At 38.4% G+C, this 22,342-nt stretch overlaps 2 protein-coding genes across 3 annotated transcripts; both read left to right on the top strand.

Moving 5' to 3' along the window:
• Positions 1 to 79: 79 nt before the first annotated feature.
• brf2 (BRF2 RNA polymerase III transcription initiation factor subunit) lies at positions 80 to 5,615 on the top strand. Its single transcript, XM_027141174.2, has 6 exons — positions 80 to 240; positions 604 to 754; positions 2,815 to 2,874; positions 3,208 to 3,532; positions 4,015 to 4,192; positions 4,768 to 5,615. The coding sequence occupies exons 2-6, from the start codon at positions 607 to 609 to the stop codon at positions 5,260 to 5,262; spliced, it is 1,206 nt and encodes a 401-aa protein (XP_026996975.2). The 5' UTR covers positions 80 to 240; positions 604 to 606; the 3' UTR covers positions 5,263 to 5,615.
• A 4,761-nt stretch (positions 5,616 to 10,376) lies between these two features.
• On the top strand, positions 10,377 to 21,807 carry rnf34b (ring finger protein 34b). 2 transcript variants are annotated; one of them, XM_027141195.2, is made up of 8 exons: positions 10,377 to 10,542; positions 12,843 to 13,076; positions 13,241 to 13,690; positions 13,834 to 13,896; positions 14,980 to 15,181; positions 16,387 to 16,416; positions 16,887 to 16,928; positions 18,451 to 21,807. In XM_027141195.2, exons 1-8 carry the CDS (start codon positions 10,537 to 10,539, stop codon positions 18,630 to 18,632), a joined length of 1,209 nt encoding a protein of 402 aa, XP_026996996.1. In that variant the 5' UTR covers positions 10,377 to 10,536; the 3' UTR covers positions 18,633 to 21,807. The 2 variants fall into 2 exon arrangements, with proteins under 2 accessions (XP_026996996.1, XP_026996997.1); XM_027141196.2 differs by lacking the exon at positions 16,887 to 16,928 and having other exon boundaries at positions 10,378 to 10,542.
• The last annotated feature ends 535 nt before the right edge of the window (positions 21,808 to 22,342 follow it).

Raw genomic sequence — 22,342 nt, 5'->3', positions numbered from 1 at the left:
CAAAACATAAAGGCATTTGTATGAGAAAAAAAACCCATAAAAATGTAAAAATTATTATAATAAAACCTTCAGTTAACATTATTAACTTCTCTGCCGCCATCTATCGGTCACATTTCGCATTACACTGGTAGTTTTTAAGCCGGAAGTGGACTATGTGCAGCTACATACCCGTATGTAAACAAACCTTGGTCATGAAGTTGTGCTAGTGGTGTTACTTTCCTTGTTATCTTAAACTATCTGGTAAGTGGATTTTTAGCGCAAATTTGCAGTGAGTTACTTTGCTTTTTCTGTTGTTTTTGCAAGGCTAATGACTTAGCAAACTCACTTTTTGTAACATTTAGCTAATGGCTAATGTTGCAGACAACACGAGGCTGCGCGTGACATTTCTTAAATATCTCTGAAATGAATAAACTTGTCATTCCTACAGTATAAGTTTATTACTTAGATTTACTTTTTTTATTATGTTCATTCAGATTCTTTATTAGCTTTCTAATTTGTAATGTAGTAATATAATGTTTGAAGTCTGATTTTGAAAGTGAGTCAGCATCTGATTCGTGATTCAGAGTCATTTGTTGTGTATTATTGTGTCATGTTTGTGTGTAGGAGATGCCTCCTTCGTGTTCACAGTGTGGCTCCAGTAGCGTGGTGGAAGATGAGCTGTACAGTCAGACACAGTGGGTGTGTCAGGACTGCGGCTCTGTCATCTCAGAAGGGACTTTGACCACCACACTGAGTGATGAACAACACTCAACTGGTTAGACTCCACCTGTCCGTCTGCTACAGTGTGTCTGTCTGTCTGTTGTGTATCTCTCTGCCTACAGTATGTCTCTCTGTCATGTGTATCTCTGTCTGTCTGTCTGTCTGTCTGCCTGTCTGTTGTGTATCTCTCTGCCTAAAGTATGTCTCTCTGTCATGTGTATCTCTGTCTGTCTGCCTGTCTGTTGTGTATCTCTCTGCTTACAGTGTGTCTGTCTGTTGTGTATCTCTCTGCCTACAGTATGTCTCTCTGTCATGTGTATCTCTGTCTGTCTGTCTGTCTGTCTGTTGTGTATCTCTCTGCCTACAGTATGTCTCTCTGTCATGTGTATCTCTGTCTGCCTGTCTGTCTGCCTGCCTGCCTGTCTGTCGTGTATCTCTCTGCCTACAGTGTTTGTCAGTCTGTCGTGTTTGTCTCTGTTGTGTATCTCTCTGCCTACAGTGTGTCTGTCTCTCTGTCATGTATCTCTCTGCCTACAGTGTGTCTGTCTCTTTGTCGTGTATCTCTCTGTCGTGTATTTCTCTGCCTACAGTGTGTCTCTCTCTCTGTCGAGTATCTCTCTGCTTACAGTGTGTCTGCCTGTCTGTCATGTATCTCTCTGCTTACAGTGTGTCTGCCTGTCTGTCGTGTATCTTTCTGCCTACAGTGTTTGTCAGTCTGTCGTATTTGTCTCTGTCGTGTATCTCTCTGCCTACAGTGTGTCTGTCTCTTTGTCGTGTATCTCTCTGTCGTGTATTTCTCTGCCTACAGTGTGTCTCTCTCTCTGTCGAGTATCTCTCTGCTTACAGTGTGTCTGCCTGTCTGTCATGTATCTCTCTGCTTACAGTGTGTCTGCCTGTCTGTCGTGTATCTCTCTGCCTACAGTGTTTGTCAGTCTGTCGTATTTGTCTCTGTCGTGTATCTCTCTGCCTACAGTGTGTCTGTCTCTCTGTCGTGTATCTCTCTGCCTACAGTGTGTCTGTCTCTCTGTCGTGTATCTCTCTGCCTACAGTGTGTCTGTCTCTCTGTCGTGTATCTCTCTGCCTACAGTGTGTCTGTCTCTCTGTCGTGTATCTCTCTGCCTACAGTGTGTCTGTCTCTCTGTCGTGTATCTCTCTGCCTACAGTGTGTCTGTCTCTCTGTCGTGTATCTCTCTGCCTACAGTGTGTCTGTCTCTTTGTCGTGTATCTCTCTGCCTACAGTGTTTGTCAGTCTGTCGTATTTGTCTCTGTCGTGTATCTCTCTGCCTACAGTGTGTCTGTCTCTCTGTTGTGTATCTCTCTGCCTACAGTGTGTCTGTCTCTCTGTCGTGTATCTCTCTGCCTACAGTGTGTCTGTCTCTCTGTCGTGTATCTCTCTGCCTACAGTGTGTCTGTCTCTCTGTCATGTATCTCTCTGCCTACAGTGTGTCTGTCTCTCTGTCGTGTATCTCTCTGCCTACAGTGTGTCTGTCTCTTTGTCGTGTATCTCTCTGCCTACAGTGTGTCTGTCTCTCTGTCGTGTATCTCTCTGCCTACAGTGTGTCTGTCTCTTTGTCGTGTATCTCTCTGCCTACAGTGTGTCTGTCTCTCTGTCGTGTATCTCTCTGCCTACAGTGTGTCTGTCGCTTTGTCGTGTATCTCTCTGCCTACAGTGTGTCTGTCTCTCTGTCGTGTATCTCTCTGCTTACAGTGTGTCTGCCTGTCTGTCGTGTGTCTCTCTGCTTACAGTGTGTCTGTCTCTCTGTCGTGTATCTCTCTGTCGTGTATTTCTCTGCCTTGTATTTCTCTGTCTACAGTGTGTCTGTTTCTTCATTGTGTATCTCTCTGCCTACAGTGTGTCTGTCTGTCTATTGGGTATCTCTCTGTCGCGTATCTCTCTGCCTACAGTGTGTCTAATTGTGTGTCTATTGGGTATCTCTCTGCTTACAGTGTGTCTGTCAGTCTGAGCAGAATTAGGATGAATAATCATACGTTGAAATAAATAATGAATATAAATATTTTTGACTATCCATGTCTAATCTCATTGTGTTGCTTCTCTTCAATGTTTACCAGAAAAAATCATGTTTGTTAATCATGCTTCTGTTCATCCTTATACAGCCGTGCCTTATTACCTCACCACAGAGGTCACCAAGAAGCCATGTCCCAACCTGATCAAAGGTAACTTCTTCCCTCCCTCCTGAATGTCATTTTTATCAGTGTAAACCCTGGGTACTTATTCCATATTTCTTTCTAACCATCAGAATGAACCCAGATAGATGTCTGTATGAAGAGTCTAATACAATTACAACCATAGACCACACCACAGTGGTTTACCTGAAACTAGTGAACTTGACTTGTACTGCTGTTTCAGATAGACACTGCTTGAGAAAAAAAACGTAATGGTAGTTTAGTTAGCTACTGTCTGTCCTGCATATCTGGCCTATGTTAACTCTCTTATTGTACAACTGTTTGTAATAATTTTGTGTGTGTGTGTGTGTGTGTCGCATGCAGGTTTGGTTCGTGTACGTTCTCTGTGCCGAATCCTCAGGTTATCTAAACAGATGGAGTCTGACGTGGCAAGCTTGTACGAGCGTGCTTATAAGCACCCCCAGTTTCTGAGCGGACATCTGATGAAAAAGGAGATGTTGGGGGGCTCCTGTGTGCTATCTGTCTGCAGGCAGAACAACTGGCCTGTTGCCATGGGAACCATCAGCGTGCTTTTGGACGCTGACCCAGCTTCCGTAGGCACTGTCTATCACGAACTGAATAAAGCCCTGAATATCCAAAATACAACCGCATGCAGCTTCACTGAGCTGCTAGAGAGCCACTGTCACGAGTGAGCGAGCATCACCGTTATCATGACTTTTATTATATACTTTTGCATTGTTCATTATTCAGAATTAAAACAAGGAGTCTTCTCAGTCATCATTTTTACTTATTTAAATTATGTTTAAAATGTTCTGAGAAAGAATCCTAATTGTAAATCGAGTATCGCAAATTCATTTGGAGTGTATTGCAAAAATAGTATATATTTTATTCAACTATTCTTGTTATAGTTATAAAATATTTTATTTCTTGCTAAACTAAAAAAAAACGTGTGTATTTATTTTATAAAAAGTCTTTAGAACCGAAGTTTTAGCAACATTTCACAATTTTTATTGTAAAAAGAAATATATAATTAATGTTAACAATTGCATAAACTGGAATAAAATCAGAGGCCATTCCATGCAATGAGACAATGTACAGTGTTATTTCGTTTCAGTAATACCCATGGATGGAAGTAAAGTGTGTGTTTCTTTGTGTGTCTGTGTGTGTAAGGTATAAGCTGAGCCCCAGTGATGTGCCTGATGTCTTTGCTGAGTCTGTAGAGCGTTTGCTGCAGCGGAGCACTGCACTGTTGGAGCTGGCCGCTGATGTGTGGTTAGTGACCGGACGCCAACCGCTGCCCCTCCTCACTGCATGTGTTTATGTAGCCTGGCAGTCCCTCAAACCCATGGTATGTTTTCTCTCTCTCTCACACACACACACACAAACAAGCTTCTGAGATATTTCCTCTTCAAAAATAAGCCACAATTTCATCTTTGCCCAGAAGACAGCTATACTTATGCCACATTCCAAACAGAACAGTTATAATAGCATTGTCTTGCTCTAATAGTGCTGCCTACCCCCTAGGAAACCACCATCTAAATTAATCACAATGCAAGGGATTAATCATAGAACTAGCGGTAGCATATATCCAATGACTGATTACCGGCATTGCAGACAGAAATAACCACAACGGACCTCATTTATCAAGCTGGATATTAACAAAGACATTCACAGGAGGAACTCAGGAAAATCAATTTTGTGTATATTTGTGTATAATGAGGCTCACTCATGCAGGTCACTTGATGGTCATCATAGTTATATTCGATTTTAATATACAGATTACATGCAGATTGTCCATCCAAGTGTAAGTAGTTTGTCTATTTCAAATTCATTTTCGAATTAATGCTTGGAAAGCAAGTTAAGATAAACCAGACTAGCCATTCAGTTAAGATTCTCTCTTAAACTGTGTGTTTTGTGTTGCAGGCCCGTAAGAAGTGTACACTGAATAAGTTCTGTGAGATAGCTAGGTTGCCTAAGTTGAAGCAGTCGAGAGTGACTCGGCGGGACACAGTGGTGCGGCGTGTTAATGAGCTGAGGGAGGCGCTGTGTAAACTAGGCCGTGCCCTGCCGTGGCTCAGAGGAGGCACCGTCGAGCCCGGCTCCGTCTGCACGCTGGTTGACGATATTCTTTCATACCGTAGAACGCTGATGCTGCAGGCCGTGAGGAGCTGTGAGCTCGAAGAGGATGCTGAGGAACAGAGTGAAACCTCCTCTAAAGAAGTGCAACCGGGTAAAAGACACCTTTTCCTGCCCCCATCAGCAAGGAACCCAAAGCGAAAGAGACCCTATTCACCCGGGCCAGACGTCACCGGGGATGAGGATATATCAGACACGGAAATAGAATCATACATTCGCTCGCCAGAGGAGGTGAAGGTCTATCAGAAGGTCCAGAAGAAGCTGACAGAGGACAAGAAGTGAAGGATTCAAATTAAAGTAGTTTTTATGTTTGGTTTGACATTTTATTGTCATTTCTTTTGTTGTTAAACACTGAGTACCTCTGTAATATGCACTTTAAGTTAGATTTACTAAGTTTCCTTTAGTGCTTAATACTGGATGTGTGAGATGGTCCTGGATGACCTTTTGTACTGCTATAGCTGTCAGCAGGATAAATTCACATTGTTCTCTATGTCTGTATAGAAATTATTCTACTAACTGCTTGTCTTCTTTTTTTTTCTTAACTGGCAAATGGCTTGGAAGTGTTTTTTTTCTGTTTGCTTAAAAAACTTGATTATATATATTTTTTAAAAACATAAAACTATTTTTGAACACTACATTAATTCTTGTAGTAGTCTGTACTTTCTATTCAGGGGATTTTTGTATCATGATTGAACGGGTTAGACAAGTGCTTTACTTTTTTTTTTTTTTTATCAGTTGAGAAAAAAAACCCTTATTTGTAACATAACAGTGAAATAAATTTTTGGAATCAAGGCATAAGTTCAGTCATGCTGCAGCAGTTGCAGAAGGGTTAAGAACTTTTCTCAAGGGCTTAATCGAGCAGAACCCTTGATCATGCAGCATGACCCCTCCATGTTATATGCTGCACTTGTATTATTATTTATACTATTATTTTTAATAATGGTCATGGTTTCTGCGGGAACTTGAAATTGTTCAAGTATCTCTTTGCACTTAGAAACAAAATGGAAACATACTTTATAAGTAAAATATAAAAACGTCATTTGTTGGATATATTTTAGGGCATATTCAGATGATCTATCCAGCAAAAAATATTTTATGATCCATTAATTATAACAAACAGATGAAACTTTGCATGGAACTTGGCATATTTGCCACACTTCTGTGTGTGGGGGTTCATGTTCTCCTCATGCTCTAATCTTGTCATGTTGTAGGCTGATTGTCATCTGTAGTGGCTAAATGAGTGTGTGATTGGGTGTGTGAGATTGTGCCCTATGATAGGTTAGTACCCTGCCTTGGGTTTACCCTGTCTTGAGTTTCCTAAGATAGATAGCACAGTCCCTTTATCCCTGTATGGCATAAACAGTACAGAGAATGGATAGTGTGTAGCCCTCCCTGCTTTGTGTGTGTGTGTGTGTGTGTGTGTGTGTGTGTGTGTGTGTGTGTGTGCGTGCAGCTGTGTGTGTGGCTGTGTGTATCTGTGTGTTGTGTGCTGTGTGCTGTGTTTGTTCTGCCTCCTGCAGGAATGCAAGATTACATCCTGCTCACTGACCTTGAGGATTTCACAGCTCTGTTTTAAACTCTACTCTTTAACAAGGCAGAATCGACCAAAAAACCCTCACAGAATGGTGTTTGTTTAAACAATTGATGTTGATCGTTTTCATATCTATCAATGATTCTTTTAATGCTGTATCTGTAATATGTGAACACATTAAAACACACAAACACAGAAGATTTCAGACAAACATAAAGGGCGTCCGTATTTTTTCAACAATATTTATTGTCATTAATCAACAATCTTGCTAACGAAAGTCTCGGTGAGCTTCATTGAATCAATATGTTTAGCTGAAAATCCATGTCAGAAATGGAGTGAGAGTATTATGAGAAAGCAGTCATGATGCTTTGAATTAGTGGGTGTGTGGCTTTCGGTGGTTCTGTTCAAGTGGTTTGTTTTTTTAAACAATAGTTATACACGTTTAACGTCACACTAGCCATCGGACACAAACGAACTGCAGCACCAACCCGTTGCCGTCTGCAGGTGAACAGTTTGCGAGTCCTCCAATGGCTTCTGGTAGCTGAACGCATCAGCTAAAAAACACTGATGCTTGCCTACAAAGCAAAAAATGGACCAGGTCCCTCTTACATCAAACCTTGCACTGCACCTTGCACCCTCAGACCCTCCAATGGAGCAACATCTCCCAGGATTTATCCCACCATCTCTCCGGGCAAGAGGTAAGTATACTACAAGACTCTTTTCTGTTCTTCCCTTAGGGGTCCAGACAGCTGAATCAATGGATATTTTTCATAGAACAGCTGAAGACCTACTTTTTCATTCATTCATTCAATGGTAGTCTTAAGCACTTTTGTACATCGCTCTGGATAAGGGCTTCTGCCAAATGCTGTAAATGTAAATGTAACATACATATAACAAACAAAGGAAAAAGCACTATTTCACGTGTTTCAGGTAGAGGTAGGTCTTCACCTGTTGTTTGAAAAGAGCCTCAGCTGTTTGGACATCTAGGGGAAGTTGATTCCACCACTTCGGTGCCAGAACAGAAAAGAGTCTTGCTGTATACCTAACTCTCACCCTGAGAGATGGTGTGACCAGTTGAGACATACTGTGTAGCATTGACAAAGACACAGAGAAAAATAGTATGTGTAATAGTTATAACAGAACATCATACAGACTACAATTTGAAACCTGTGTAGCTAATGAATATTGTGCACTATTGTCATTAAACAAAGAAAACATATAACCTAATACAGTTCAAAGGTTAATGAACATTAAAACAAAGGTTGCAAAAATTAAGCTTGCTTTCCCTTACTGTGCTCTTTATGTTTGGCACAGAATGTTTTATGCTTTATGGTTTCCAGTCCTACAGTGAAACAGTGACCACAAAGCAAGTAAAGCTGCTCATATCTGGCCGGAAGCTCAAGAGACATCAGATGGTGCTGATATTAAACACTGAGGATGAAAACAGTGTTATCGTGAAAGGATTTTTCGGCTCCAGGACACAGGATATAATACTCTTAATCTGATCTGAGGTGATGCAACAGGTAATAGAGCAAAGCCTTTAATCCAAACTGACTAATATTTATAGAGAGAGGCATTTTAACTCATGTTACTTACTTTGTCCTAATATATGCATGCACAGACACATCTATACCTGTCCAGTCCTGTGTATTCTTTGAGTAAAGCATATGGCAGAAGATTATGAACTACTGCAAGTGTATGTCTAAGTGAGATAGAGGTGTGTTTAAAGTGCTCCCATGGGATATAATAAGATTAACAGCAAGCACAAATCTGTATCTTGCCAACCTAAGGACAGAATGTATCTCTATGGTGTGCAGGACATTTTTCAGCACATCCAGCAGTCTTTCTCCTGGGGTCTCTGGAGGCAACAGCACTAGGTGAGTGGTGGACTTCAGGCAGTCTGAGGCTAGTCAGCTCCAGAATTATTGGCATCCTTCGAAAGAATGAGTAAATATAAGCTTGACTAAGATACGCATTTACGCATTTTCCATACAGATATTAGAGAGACTTTCCTTTCCTCAATAATAATAATAACAATAACAACAACAGCAGCAGCAGCAACAACACCACCAACAACAACAACAACAATAATAATAATAATAATAATAATAATAATAATAATAATAATAATAATGATGATGATGATGATGATGATGATGATGATGATGATGCACACAAGAAAACAAGCTCGTAGTCACTGAAAATATGCAGTAGATTGTTGACAATTTGGGGCTGCATAGTTTTATGCTCAAAGTTTCAATCATTATATGTGTTATTTATAAGGCTGTCAGTAACTGTGTATAGCAAGAGCAATTTCCTTTGGGGTTTAATCAGAACATCCATCAGATATATTAAAACAGATGTGGGATCATTTTAGTGTGTGTGTGTGTGTGTGTGTGTGTTGTGTGTGTGTGTGTGTGTGTGTGTGTGTGTGTGTGTGTGTGTGTGTGTGTGTGTGTTGTGCGCATTTATATTTATAGTATTTGGCAAATGCGTTTCTCCAGAGAAACGTACAAACATGCTTTGAAGTCAATGAATAGACTGATAATGTGTACATCGAATATGCATTGCAGCTTCAAGCCCAGTGCTCTGGGATAGACTCCAGGATGAAGTGTTTACTGAAATTGAGTGGATGAAAATTGTGGAATCTTAATATTGGCAAAAAAGAGCAACAGGCACACAAATTCCTGGCTAATTAAAAAGCAGGTAAAATGGCAGTCATGTGAAGAAACACAGATAAATCAGAGCTACATTTTACATACATGATTAAAAGAATTAATAGCAACCATAACTCACAAATGTTATATATAGTAGTTGCATTGCATTCTAAATTAGTGAGTTTAAACTTTGCTGTGATCTTTTTTATGTTGGATTTCTCATTAATATTATTGAACATCTCTAGAAAATAAGAGCTTTGTGCTGCATATGTCATGTTTTTTTAATTATTTTATTTTATTGTCTCAATAACAAATGATAACATAACAAAATGCAATGCCATATTATGCCATATTTTAGAATAGTAACATAACATAAATGAAAAAAAAGAAAAACAAATAAAAAATAAAGTTTTCATTTCCAGCTTAAAATGGAAAATGTTTGGTTTCTTTCCAGACCACTTACATTTATGGATATGAAACTTTCCAACTAAAATAAACAGATTTAAAATAAAAATGTGACGTTTCGCCATTTTACATTCCTCATAAAAATAAATAAATAAATAATATAACAACTTTTTTCTAGATATTATTTTTTGTCCCACATAATGATTAAAAAAATTGTGTTCTACATCATTTAAAAAACTAGTGCACATACAGTCAAAAAAAAAAGGTGCACAGTTTATATTACAGAATGCACAAGAATCTGATATATAATTATTTCAATTTTTTTTAGAAATTGGTTTGTTGGACAAATTAGGTGTATAATATACTTCACAAATGTTACTATTAATGCAACATTTGTTATTATAAATCAAAACCAATTTCCAATTAATATTCTCAGTGAAGTAACTCCCTAAAAAATATTATTACATTTATGGTCTTTAATATTAATACCATTCAATTTGTCCTGCATTGTAAGTGATCATTTGCAGTTTATATGCAAATTTTTCACACAAAAAACCTATGACGTCATAGCAGCAGAAAACAAACCACTTACTGAAAAAAACGGTTCAAATTTTTTAAATTAGCAGGAATTTCTAGCCGCTCTGCGTCATCACCGTGTGCACGCGCACAATAATCCCCACCCATCAACGCAATTGGCTGCTGTAGGGAACAGCTGTTACTGCTGCATCATGATTGGTGGATTCTCTCTAAGCCATGACGTTATGCTCTGGGCTGCGCGCGCGTGTGAGCGCACGCACACACTCACACACACACTCACACACACACACACACACACACACACACACACACACACACATACGGAAGACATAATGGAGTAATTCCGCTGCAACGCTCGTCATTTAATTCCGCTGCAATGCTCGTCATTTGTGTTACATTTCACCAATTCCGCAGCTTGGAATTGCAATGAAGGTACGGAAGTGTTTTTACTGACCAACATTTGTGCTCTTTTCAGAGAAGTGATGCTTTTTAGGATGAGGATGATGATGATGATGATGATGTAAATGTCAGCAAGACTAATATTTAATAAGTGAGATAAAATGAATAAATGTGTTTTAATCTGCTGAGTTTTGCAACAACGAGGCTGTCAGTGGTCACAGATCTCACAGTATCTGTGTATAACCATTCATAAGAACAGTAGTGATCATTATGAATGATTCTGCTAATTAATGGTGATCAGTGTGAACAGACAGTCCCGGGAATATCGGAGTCACTGTTTGTTATACACGCTGCGACACAGAATAAATTAAAATGTAATAATTTTTTTTTAATCAGAATTATAGAAGTATAAATGGTGATAAAAATGTACTCCGATGTATTATCTTATCTCTCTCACACACACACACACACACACACACACACACACACACACACCACACACACACACCATACATATATATATATATATATATATATATATATAAATATATATATATATATATATATATATATATATATATATATGAATGTATGTATGTATGTATAATACACACACAATTTATATATATATATATATATATATATATATATATATATATATATATATATATGAATGAATGTATGTATGTATATATATATAAGTACGTAATATATACACATACATACACACACTATATATATATATATATATATATATATATATATATATATATATATATATATATATATATATATATATAGTATATATGTACATATATATATATATTACATACATACATTCATATATATGGGGGTATGGGGGGTAAAGAAGTTTCTTGACTTGCACAAGTCATAGTGTAATGGATCTAAAAATACACATCATTAGAATTTATGGCATAGAAGGAACCTGAAGGAAGAAGAAAGAGAACCTGTGTTTGAAGCTGTAAGTTCACATCATGTTCATATTTACCTCTAACATATACCTATATGTGTAAAACTTAGGATTCAAACTTGGTTTATTTACCAATATATAAAGTTTTTTTTTATATAGATAGAATATATAGATTTAAATTAACCTCTCAGAGGGTAAAGGTCATCTTTTTCCCATAAAGAAGAAACCTGTGACATGCAGCAGTATCATCCGGTTTCTTTCTATAAAGCAGCTTTTCAGACCAGACAACAAATGCAGCTGTATGCGCCTTACCCAGAATGCAGTGCAGGATGTAAACAGGAAACTCATTGTTTCAGAGTTAATTTGCCTTGTAATCAGGCTGTGGTATGCTATTACAGATATTAATTAATATAATTTTTCACATATAAACAGAGATGTAAACGTATACCTGCACATAAAAGACAGAAATGTCCGGTTCTGAGCACCCTGTGCACACAGATTTGCACTTATTCACACATTAGGGTGATTTAGTGTAGCTGGTCCACCTATTGGCATGCTTTTGGGAGGAAACTGTGGAACTGGGAGGAAACCAGTGTGAAAACAGTGAGAACATGCAATGCTCCAAACAAATACCATATTTATTACATAATAATGTAAAATATATTATATGATATGAAGTATGATTAAACATGTGTCATTGTCAAAATATGACTTTATAAAATATAAAACTAAATGGTTCATTACACACATATACTAAGCAGAGCATGAAATTGTGGAATAGGGAACAACTTAGTAATATTCTTGTATATGCAATAAGAATAATCTCTGGAGCATTAGATGGTATATAATTCACCCTAAGTGCTTTATTCCTAATATAAGCCATTTGGGTTTAGCTCTCAACTTCTATTTTAACTAAACTGCATAAAGCTTTCATCACTCCATGTTTTAAGTTTGCTATATTAAGCAATTCAGCCTCTGACTCTCTATGCCACTGAACTATGTGTGGTTTGAAATAATGTTTTTTTACATCCTGTGCAAAGCGCTTTACAGAGCTAAGAGGCACCATTTGCCGGTTTAGCTCCATACCCCTTGTGTTTGTGTCTATGAAATAAATCAATAGTTTCTACACCCTGTGTGATGCTTATTTGAGATTTACCTCCCTGCTCTTTATTCAAATGCACTTCATAGAGTGTAAAATAATGGCAACAATGCTACACTGTGTGTGGTGAACCGTTCTCCAAAAGATCAATTAAAAACCTTCCTAATTGCTATTCAATTGCACATCACATGGTCTCGAACAATATCTTTAGATCTCTGTGTCTCTCTCTGTCTGGCACTGTCTTTCTCTGTTTTTCCCTTTCTCTGTCTCTTTCACTTTGGTCTCATTCTTTCTCACTTTTAGGCCTCTATGTGGGCTTCGTGTTGTGGTTTATTAAATGATCTGATTGGTTCGGGGGCGGTCAGAAGCCATCAGGCTGGGTTTGGAGGTGGAGCCGGGCCATTCAGATTTGCCCCTGGTGCTGGCTACTCTGCCTACCCTTCAACCAGCTCGACTCAATCACCATCTAGCCCTCCTCCCTCAAATGGAGCAGTGTGCAAAGCATGTGGTCTTGCCTTCTCCGTTTTCAGAAGAAAGGTAGATTTCTCTGTATATTTAAATATTATGTAACTGAATAATAAAATCTGTGCATATATATGAACATGCATGCATAAAATCTGTGCAATATTTGAATATTTGCATATATATTAATCACAAATGCATGTAAAACTGTGATATTTTGTCACTATGTTTTTGTGAAGCACGTGTGTTCAGACTGTGGGCGGAGCTTCTGTGCTCTCTGTAGCGTGCTGCAAGAGAACCTGCGGCGTTGTTGCGTGTGCCACGCCTTGTGGGCGACGGCATTTGAACGGGCACGCCTCATGCGTCTGCGAGTACGTGACCTGCGCTGCTACCTCACTCTGCGTGACATTAGCACAGATACATGCACTGAAAAGGAGGAACTCGTTGAGCTTGTACTGCAACACATGGGGGTGGATCTTCAAGAGGAGGAGGAGGAAGAGGAGGAGGAGGAGCAGCAGCAGGAGGAGGAGGAGGTGGAAGAGATTGAGGAGGCAGACACTGAAGCCCAGCCCTCTGCTTTAGCCCTGCCAGTTGATGCTGCACCCCAGGCCTCCCAGCAGCCTGCACTGTCTGACTCCGTCCCTCAGGAAGAAACACACAGAACTAACAGCAGCTCAGGAACCAGCCAGGTACAAAAACACACACACACACACACACACACACACACACACACACACACACACACACACACACACACACACACACACACACTATACATGTCTCTTCTGTCTGATCTTTTTTTTTAAATGTTATTTTTAATGATTTGTAACAGGTTTGTGGGGATGTTGCCTCTGTGTCTCTCCTACCCCTGGAGAACAACGAACGTTTACTAGAGGTAAAGTTTTTGTTCACAATAATTCTAACAAAAAGCCATTAAAATCCAAAACATTGTTTAGACAATCAGCTATTAATTTGAGCTAGCAGATTACAGAGACTGATAGACAAATGAACATTCACACATAACATGCTAAACATGGCCAGTTTTAACAGGAACATCTTTACCACTGCTCATTTATGCAGCTCTCCAATTTGCCAGTTATTTGCCAACAATGTAGTGCAAAAAAAAACAAACATACAAAACAGGTCAAAAGCTCAAGATTAGGTTCCCATCAAGCATCAGAATCTGAAGCTCCAATGATAAATATTTCAGCCCTACAGAGTCACTGAGCCTTTGCTTACTGTAGCCTCAGACGACCAGCAGTACTGTAGTTCTTGTTGTCTGGAGTGGAACCTTATATAGTATTTTACAGTTGTAGCACATCTGTCTCAGTGTTTGCTGCATTGTACATTTTGAGATACATTTCAGCTCTCCGTGGTTGTAAAGAAAGGTCATTGGAGTTATTGTTGACTTCGCTACCCAGAAAAAACTGGCAAGGAAAAACTCCTTGAGATGATGAGGTCAAAATGGTGTGAGGAACCAGACACAGAATGGAATCTCATCCTCTTTTGAGTGACACTAGACAGTAATTAATGTAAATATAAATAATGTCCTTTCTAGAATTTATAGTTCAATTGAAATTGTGCAACCAAGAGTTCCTGAGGAACTAATAGTTCAGGGTTATTTCTGAGTTCATTATAGACTTAACACTAATTCCTTCCTCACAAAGTCTTCAAATGTTCATGTTCCTGTATATCTATGATTTAATCTATTGCATGAATAGTGTGCTCGATTATATTGTTTATTTAATCAGTTAACTTAATCAGTCTCTCTGGCCTGCTATGAAATTGTGTAACGTGTTTAATCACCGTATTCAGTTAAGAGAATGACCAAACATTTACATGTCGCTTTTCTATCTTGGCTCTGTGTGTGGTGTGTGTGTGTGTGTGTGTGTGTGTGTGTGTGTGTGTGTGTGTGTGTGTGTGTGTGTGTGTGTGTGTGTGTGTGTGTGTGTGTGTGTGTGTGTTGATGTGTCAACAGCCCAGCCCAATGACTAAGAGGAGGGCTCGCGCCTCTATCTCTGATCTCTCCAGTGAGGATGACATCGAGTTGTTAACGGTTCGGCAGCTGAAGGAAATTCTGGCCAGGAACTTTGTGAATTTTTCTGGCTGCTGTGAGAAGTGGGAGCTGATGGAGCGTGTGCAGCGTTTATACAGAGAACACCAACAAAACCGCACCTCCTGTGAGTCTTCAGTCTGTGGCACACACCTAAACATTACACTTGACACTCAGGACAAAGGGTAATTAATGAAATAGAGAAGGGGATAAAATATCCTCATGCAATTTGCACCAACTTCAATTAAATTCATAATTATAGGAATCATAGAGAACATATATAGAGGTGTAGAGAAATGTTTTACTGCAAAACAACATACAGAAACTCTGGCCATTCATTGTAGGTCCAGCCACCAACTGTTTTGCCAAATTACACTGTTTTTATAAAATAAACATAACGCACAATGAGTCACGATTTATTAAATGTATGGAAAATCTCGGGGCCTAATGGTCAGAGAGTCTGACTCGTAACCCTAAGGTTGTGGGTTCGAATCTTGGGCCGGCCACGTCTGAGTTGCCCTTGAGCAAGGCACCGAACCCCCCAACTGCTCCCTGGGCGCCGCAGCATAAAATGGCTGCCCACTGCTCCGAGTGTATGTTCTCAGTGTGTGTGTTCACTGCTGTGTGTGCACTTTGGATGGGTTAAATGCAGAGAACGAATTCTGAGTATGGCTCACCGTACTTAGCTGTATGTCACGTCACGTCACTTTAAAAAATGTTTCTCATGAGATTCTGTATTTTCAAATAGTAGTACTGTTATTGATACTCCTAAAAAGTTTTACAATAAATCTCTTCACAATGGCAAGAAATTCTGTTCTTGGGTAATATTTACACATTTCTCAGGTAACAAACATGAAAAACCTTGCCAGTAGAAAAGCAAAGTAGTTTCAACACAAAGAAGTTTCTTGACTTGCACAAGTCATAGTGTAATGGATCTAAAAATACACATCATTAGAATTTATGGCATACTGTAGAAGGAACCTGAAGGAAAAAGAAAGACTGATGGCTTAATGAATTGTTCTGAGATCCAGGAAGTTTTTAGCACAAACATCATCAGCCAGAACAGCAATAAAGAGTATTATGCCCATTAATAAATGTGCTAGGAGTTCTTGTTGATCCCTAAAGCCAGAACACTTAGTTCCTGGATTGTAGAGTACAGATGGTAATTGCAGCTGTTACAGAAAATTGTGTTCTTACTTTAGCGCTATATTCAACTCAAACGAATTTTACAGTCTGGTCCTGTGCGGTGTCAGGAGTCATTTAAAAGCTTTACTATGTAGACTGCTGTGATGTCTACACAGTACTGACGTCTCTCTTCTGGTTTCTTTGCAGTGGAAAACATGAGCAACAGCATCACTGCAGGTGAGGAGATTTCTTCACTACATTCATGCAATATTAAAGTGAAATGTGTCCTGTTCTCTTAATGTAGTTACTTATCCAGGTCATGTTTGGGGTGGTGGAAGCTTGTGCTTAAACCATCGTACACACACACACACACACACAAACACACAGAGATTAACCAGGTCATGAACATGTACAGCACAGTGATGTAAAGAAGTCTATAGTCGTATCTGTATAAGATTCGATAGGTCAAGGACAAGCTATAACCATTTTATACGAAGTTAATACATTTTTTAAAGGTAAAAATACAGTTTTTTTTAATTAATAAATTAAGTATCAATTCAAGTGCTTGGTGAAGGGGTTGTTCTTCTGTCACCGTTTGGAGACAGACATTCCACCACATGGGTGTCAGGATAGAGAAGAGATGTTACATGTTTTTTGTAACTTTGGTTATAAGCTAATCCTGTTCTGCTCCCATGTTAACCATGCAGTCGTGGCATATCCTCCTTCTATATGTGATGGAGAAGTTGGAGGTAAGAATATTAGCATGAATGACCGAGATACACTGTATGCTGTTTCCACCTGCATGAGACACCTGTGTACACATTGTGTTTCTGACAATCACACCCATTTGTTCTTGTCGAACATCCCATTTCACAGTTAATCCTCTTTTCCTCCACTTTTCCGAGAAGGATTTCCACTAGATTTTGGAGTGTAGCTTGCGGATTTGTGGTCTTTCAACAACAAGAGCGTTAACGAGATCAGGCAGTGATGTTGAGTGAAAAGTCTGGCATTCCAGGTCATCTCAAAGGTTCACATTAGCGCTGAGTCAGAGTCAGGGCTCTATGCAGGACACTTGAGTATTTACACTCCAACCATGACATAACCATGTCTTCATGGAGCTCACTCTGGGCACAGAGACATTGTCATTCTGAAACAGGTTTGCACCCTTGGACCCTAGTTCCAGTGAAGAGTAACGCTACAGCATACCAAGACATTCTGTACAGAGAACCACATGAGGGTGTGATGGTCAGGTGTTCACATACTTTTGGCCATAAAGTGTCTGTGCTTACAAAAGAATCAAATATTTTTCTCAGAGAAAGCAATCCCAGAATTACTGTATGTTATAGTACAAAATGCTAATAGTAATGAAGTATTCAAATTATGGTCATACAATTCTACAGGCATTATATATCGATATAAATTGATAAAAATGACTGCATGTTTACTTCTGTCTTTTCTTAATGGTCAGGATGTTGGTTGTAAATAAAATTCAGATGAGATTTTATTCACAATTTGTCAGGTGTATCTCAGCTTATAAAGAACAATGTCAAAAAGTGAGCTAATATAGGTAGCTAACTAACTATTACTTGCTAGTGAATTATATAAGGTTACATTTGCTTGCTGCTTTGCTACCAAAAGAGTTCTGGCATTCTCAGAATCAGTACAGTAAAGAAAATGTTTAAGACTTAAAATTAATCTAACCACTAGCGGACCTTAAGTTGTTCTTGTTCTTAATCCGATTATTTGTTGTCTGCCGTTACCAATTGTAAAGGGTTCTTTGTGGTAGGTGAGAAGAAAAATTCTTGGCTAAGGGATCAGTAGAAGCCTATCACTGTACAGGGTTACTCATTCTGGCTGAAACTCAGATGCATCCACTGATTTAAAATTGACTCTGCTTTGTTTGAATATCCTAAGTGCCTTTCTGCTGAAGCAGCAGCAGCAGCCGCGTATGTGTGTGTGTCTGTGTGTATGTGTGTATGTGTGTGTGTTGTACACTGCTGATGCTCTGCAGCTTTAGGTGATTTTATTTCAGTAAAACGATTAATAGAGCTCATGGAGATAGATTCGGCACACAGTTACTCAAATTAATAGACTCCAAAGACATAGACAGACAGACAGATAGAAAAAACACAAACACTAGAACAAGGTTACAAGGATAATGTGCTGTGGCATAAGAAGAATAAAACATACACACACCATTCCATTATTGATTATAGTTTATTTTCCTGCCTTTTTTATTTCTCATGTAAGTTGTTGTATGTTTGTGTGCAGGCGTGGCTCCTCTCAGCACCATGGATGAAAATGTGTGTCGGATCTGCATGGACGCTGTGATCGACTGTGTACTGCTTGAGTGTGGCCACATGATCACCTGCACCCGTTGTGGCAAGAAAATGAACGAGTGTCCCATCTGCAGGCAGTACGTGGTCCGAGCTGTACATGTTTTTAAGTCCTAAACACACAAACACACACACACATGCACACTGATCTTCCACAAGCCTCCATCTTCCAGACTGAATCTGCTTCTGAAATCAGTGATGGTTACACATCGTGGCTACATCCCAAATTCCTCCACAAGGGGACAGACTGGTAAGGGTCTGAATTTGAACACAGAGGCTTTATTTATGTTTGGAATGCGCCCTTGTTGATTTCTCTAAATGTCTCAGAGATGTTTGACCACTCATGTGATATACACAATAGAATAGAAGCCTTTATTTTGTCACATATACATTACAACAGACTAAAATTCTTTCTTCACATATCCCAACTTTGGAGGTTGGATTCAATGCGCAGGGTCAGCCACGATACAGCGCCCCTGGAGCAGAGAGGTTTAAGGGCTTTGCTCAAGGGCCCAACAGTGGCAGCGCTGCGGCTTGAGACCCGATCCACCAATCAACAATCCAGAACCTTAACCGCTTGAGCCATCACTGCCCCACAAGTCTATAGAAGTGTGTTAATGGGGTTTTTAGCTATCTTGTTCAATATCTAAGTGTTTGTGTGCTAAGTACCTAGCATACAAAATAGCTAGTGGTGTATGTAGCTGATTTCATCTACAGATGTAGACAATCAAATGTCTGAGACGTCAAATGCCTATTTAAGCTTGTAAACAGCTTTATCCTCCGTTTTCAAAAGGCGACTGCAATCAAATTCAGCCGTGCCTTCTGGCTAAAAACAATGGCGCTGACATGTAATGCCCAGTTACTGGCCATCTAAGGGGACTAGGGGAAGAGAAGTGGACAAGGGCGCATTAAAAACAGCACTGGAATTCAGCATGCTTAATATTTCCATGTGTAACCGTGTGTGTGTTAAGTGTGTGTAGAAGGTATCAGATGAAAGTGTGACGGTCCTCCTTGCTGTAGCAAAACTGAAGCCAGCAGTGATTCGAGGTGCCAAATGTACTCATCATTATTGATTGATTTATTGTGTTCAAAATTACAGTGTTCTTTGTTTATCATGAAACCCCTATGGCGTTGTTCATATTAACATATTAGGTAAATACTAAATAAATTCACTTCTAAATGCAACACAGACACTAACTGGAACTTTATCAACAAAATTTATCTTTATCTTTATCTTTTACGTATTTGATTACTTGACATCCTTCTTCCCAAAGGGCCACTGAAGTTAGTATCTAGGTCTTGTAGCTAATGTTTAGCTTTGGCAGTTTAAACCACTGAAAGCTTTTATTTTGTAGGGTGGTCATCTAATTATATTTAATTAGACTTTACTAAATAATCTTATCAAAATTCATGAACACTTCTTGATGTGACCGCTATTTGTTATGCTAACATCTTTCACTGGCAACCTCTCATTGCTATTGTTATGCAGCTAGCTCTGTTTAATACCTTATTTTGTGACACTGTTAGCTAGCTAGCTTTTTATGATTAGTTAGCCTATTAATATGACAACCTGTTTTAATGCTCACCAGTTATGTGAGATTTAATATTTTAAAATATGAAATGAAATATTTTTTGACTTATTAAACTAGCTAGCTATTTGGCTAATGATTTAACTGTTTATGTTTAGCTATTTTAGTGACAACCCTATAGTGTAGAGCTAGTTATCCTTTTCTGTTTGATCCCAAACTGATATTTTAGCTTCTATTTATCTTTCACCATTAATTTAAGGGTTATTTCATTTGTCATAGTATTTTGTTTTTGTGTTAATTCTTCACATATCTTACGTGTATCTTCACAGACATTTGATACAGTATGATTTTGTGTGTGTGTGTGTGAGAAATGCCCCCTTATTTTATCTAATACTATTATAATTATTGTTTAATTTTGTTTGATTACTAATATTTAGCTTCTATGTTTTGCTACTCTGTGGACAACCTCTTGGTATAACATGATTTTTATTGAGCTAACTATCTATATTTTGCTAACATACTTCACTGGCTTCAACCCGATTTTGTCCCCTCAGTATTTTTATGTGAATATTCTGTGTATTTGCACATATATTACAGAATTTGAAAAAATCACCAGGTAGTCAGCTGCTTCTCCAAATAGAAATAGTTATGTGCAAATAGGTTGCGCCAAAACCATGCCCTATTTCCTAATCCCTATTCTCTACTGCCTAATCACAAGTTCCTTCTCCCTACTTGTTTAATATCCCCTGTTCACTATTCAATATTCCTTGCTTACTATTCCCCTGCTCACTGTTCCTTACTCCCCATTTAATATTCCCTGCTCATTATTCCCTACTCCTTTTTTAATATACCCTGCTCATTATTCCTAACCCCTATTTAACATTTCCTGCTCACTATTCCTTACTCCCTATCTAATATTCCCTGCTCGCTATTCCCTATTCCCTCTATAATATTCCCCGCTCACTATTCCCTATATAATATTCCCTGCTCACTTTTACATATTTCTTATAGAATATTCCCTGCTCACTATTCCTTATATAATATTCCCTGCTCACTATTCCCTATTCCTTATATAATATTCCCTGTTCACTATTCCCTCATCCTTATTTAATATTCCCTGCTCACTATTCCCAATTCCCTGTATAATATTCCCTGCTCATTATTCTCTATTTCTATTTAATATTCCCTGCTCACTATTGCCTACTCCCTATTTAATATTTCCTGCCTACTATTCCCTATCCCCTGCTCATTATTCCCTACTTCCTTTTTAATATTCCCTGCTCATTATTCCCTACCCCCCATTTAACATTTCCTGCTCATTATTCCTTACTCCCTATTTAATACTCACTATTCCCTTATCCCTATTTAATATTCCCTGCTCACTATTCCATACTCCTACTTAATATTCCCTGCTCCATATTCCCTATTCATTATATAATATTCTCTGCACACTATTCCCTACCCCTTATTTAATATTCCCTGCTTATTATTTCCAAATCCATACTCGGAATTCCCTTCTCCCTACTTCATATTCCCGGCTCATTTTTCCAAGGCAAAGTGCATTATAGGTATTTTGATCCAGGGATTTGATTGACAATGTTTGTTGCTGTTTAGCCGATTGAAAAGATTTTTTTCTGTCTTTAAATTAACCCATTTATACAAAGGCAGGAAAAAGAAAGCCAAATGGCAAGTAATTTATTCATTATTAACACTTATGTAAGTTTTTTGTAAGCTGCATGGTGTTCTGCATTATTTTTCTGCATTTCTAATAATGTACGATTCTGCCACGAATATTCTTGATTATACAGTTTGTCTCTTTTCATATGAAGATTTTTCTTTCGGTCTGCAAAACTAACACTGTATTATATGCATAGAATCTACACAAGTGTATGTACACACTGTTGCCTGTACAAAAGATGATTTTTGGAGAAACCTATGAAAATAGGATTACAGTATGAATTATTTGTGAGGACTTGAATCACGTTCTTGTCTCTTATTGTGTGTGGGTTTAATGTGCAATTTCTAAAAGGTGTCACTTGTCAGAGCCGAGCAGACACACACTATAGATATATGTAAGAAATTAAACACTTTTGAGGGTTGTTATATTTTGAAACTTTTTATTTTGTTAATATTAAAGATGATTTAAAGAATTTAATAAAATATGGAACCTTGAATTAACAAAAGAGTTTGTATTTTGTTATCGCTGACTGGGAGTTTTAATTATGTGTTATATGCTTTAATAATTCAGACAATTATGTCGATAATGAGGTGAATTAAAAAAGAGCAATGTTTTTGCTA

Source organism: Tachysurus fulvidraco, chromosome 20 (genome assembly GCF_022655615.1).
Source record: "Tachysurus fulvidraco isolate hzauxx_2018 chromosome 20, HZAU_PFXX_2.0, whole genome shotgun sequence".
In the NCBI taxonomy this organism is placed as follows: Eukaryota; Metazoa; Chordata; class Actinopteri; order Siluriformes; family Bagridae; genus Tachysurus; species Tachysurus fulvidraco.
The sequence above is the reverse complement of the archived record's forward strand: the minus strand, read 5'-3'. Positions and strand labels throughout refer to the sequence as shown.

Coding starts and splice junctions, on each gene's coding strand:
- brf2 (XM_027141174.2), top strand. CDS start 607: ATGCCTCCTTCGTGTTCACAGTGTGGCTCCAGTAGCGTGGTGGAAGAT. Junction 755..2,814: donor TGATGAACAACACTCAACTG/GTTAGACTCCAC, acceptor ATCCTTATACAG/CCGTGCCTTATTACCTCACC. Junction 3,533..4,014: donor CTAGAGAGCCACTGTCACGA/GTGAGCGAGCAT, acceptor TGTGTGTGTAAG/GTATAAGCTGAGCCCCAGTG.
- rnf34b (XM_027141195.2), top strand. Junction 16,417..16,886: donor GAGCAACAGCATCACTGCAG/GTGAGGAGATTT, acceptor TTAACCATGCAG/TCGTGGCATATCCTCCTTCT. Junction 16,929..18,450: donor ATGTGATGGAGAAGTTGGAG/GTAAGAATATTA, acceptor GTTTGTGTGCAG/GCGTGGCTCCTCTCAGCACC.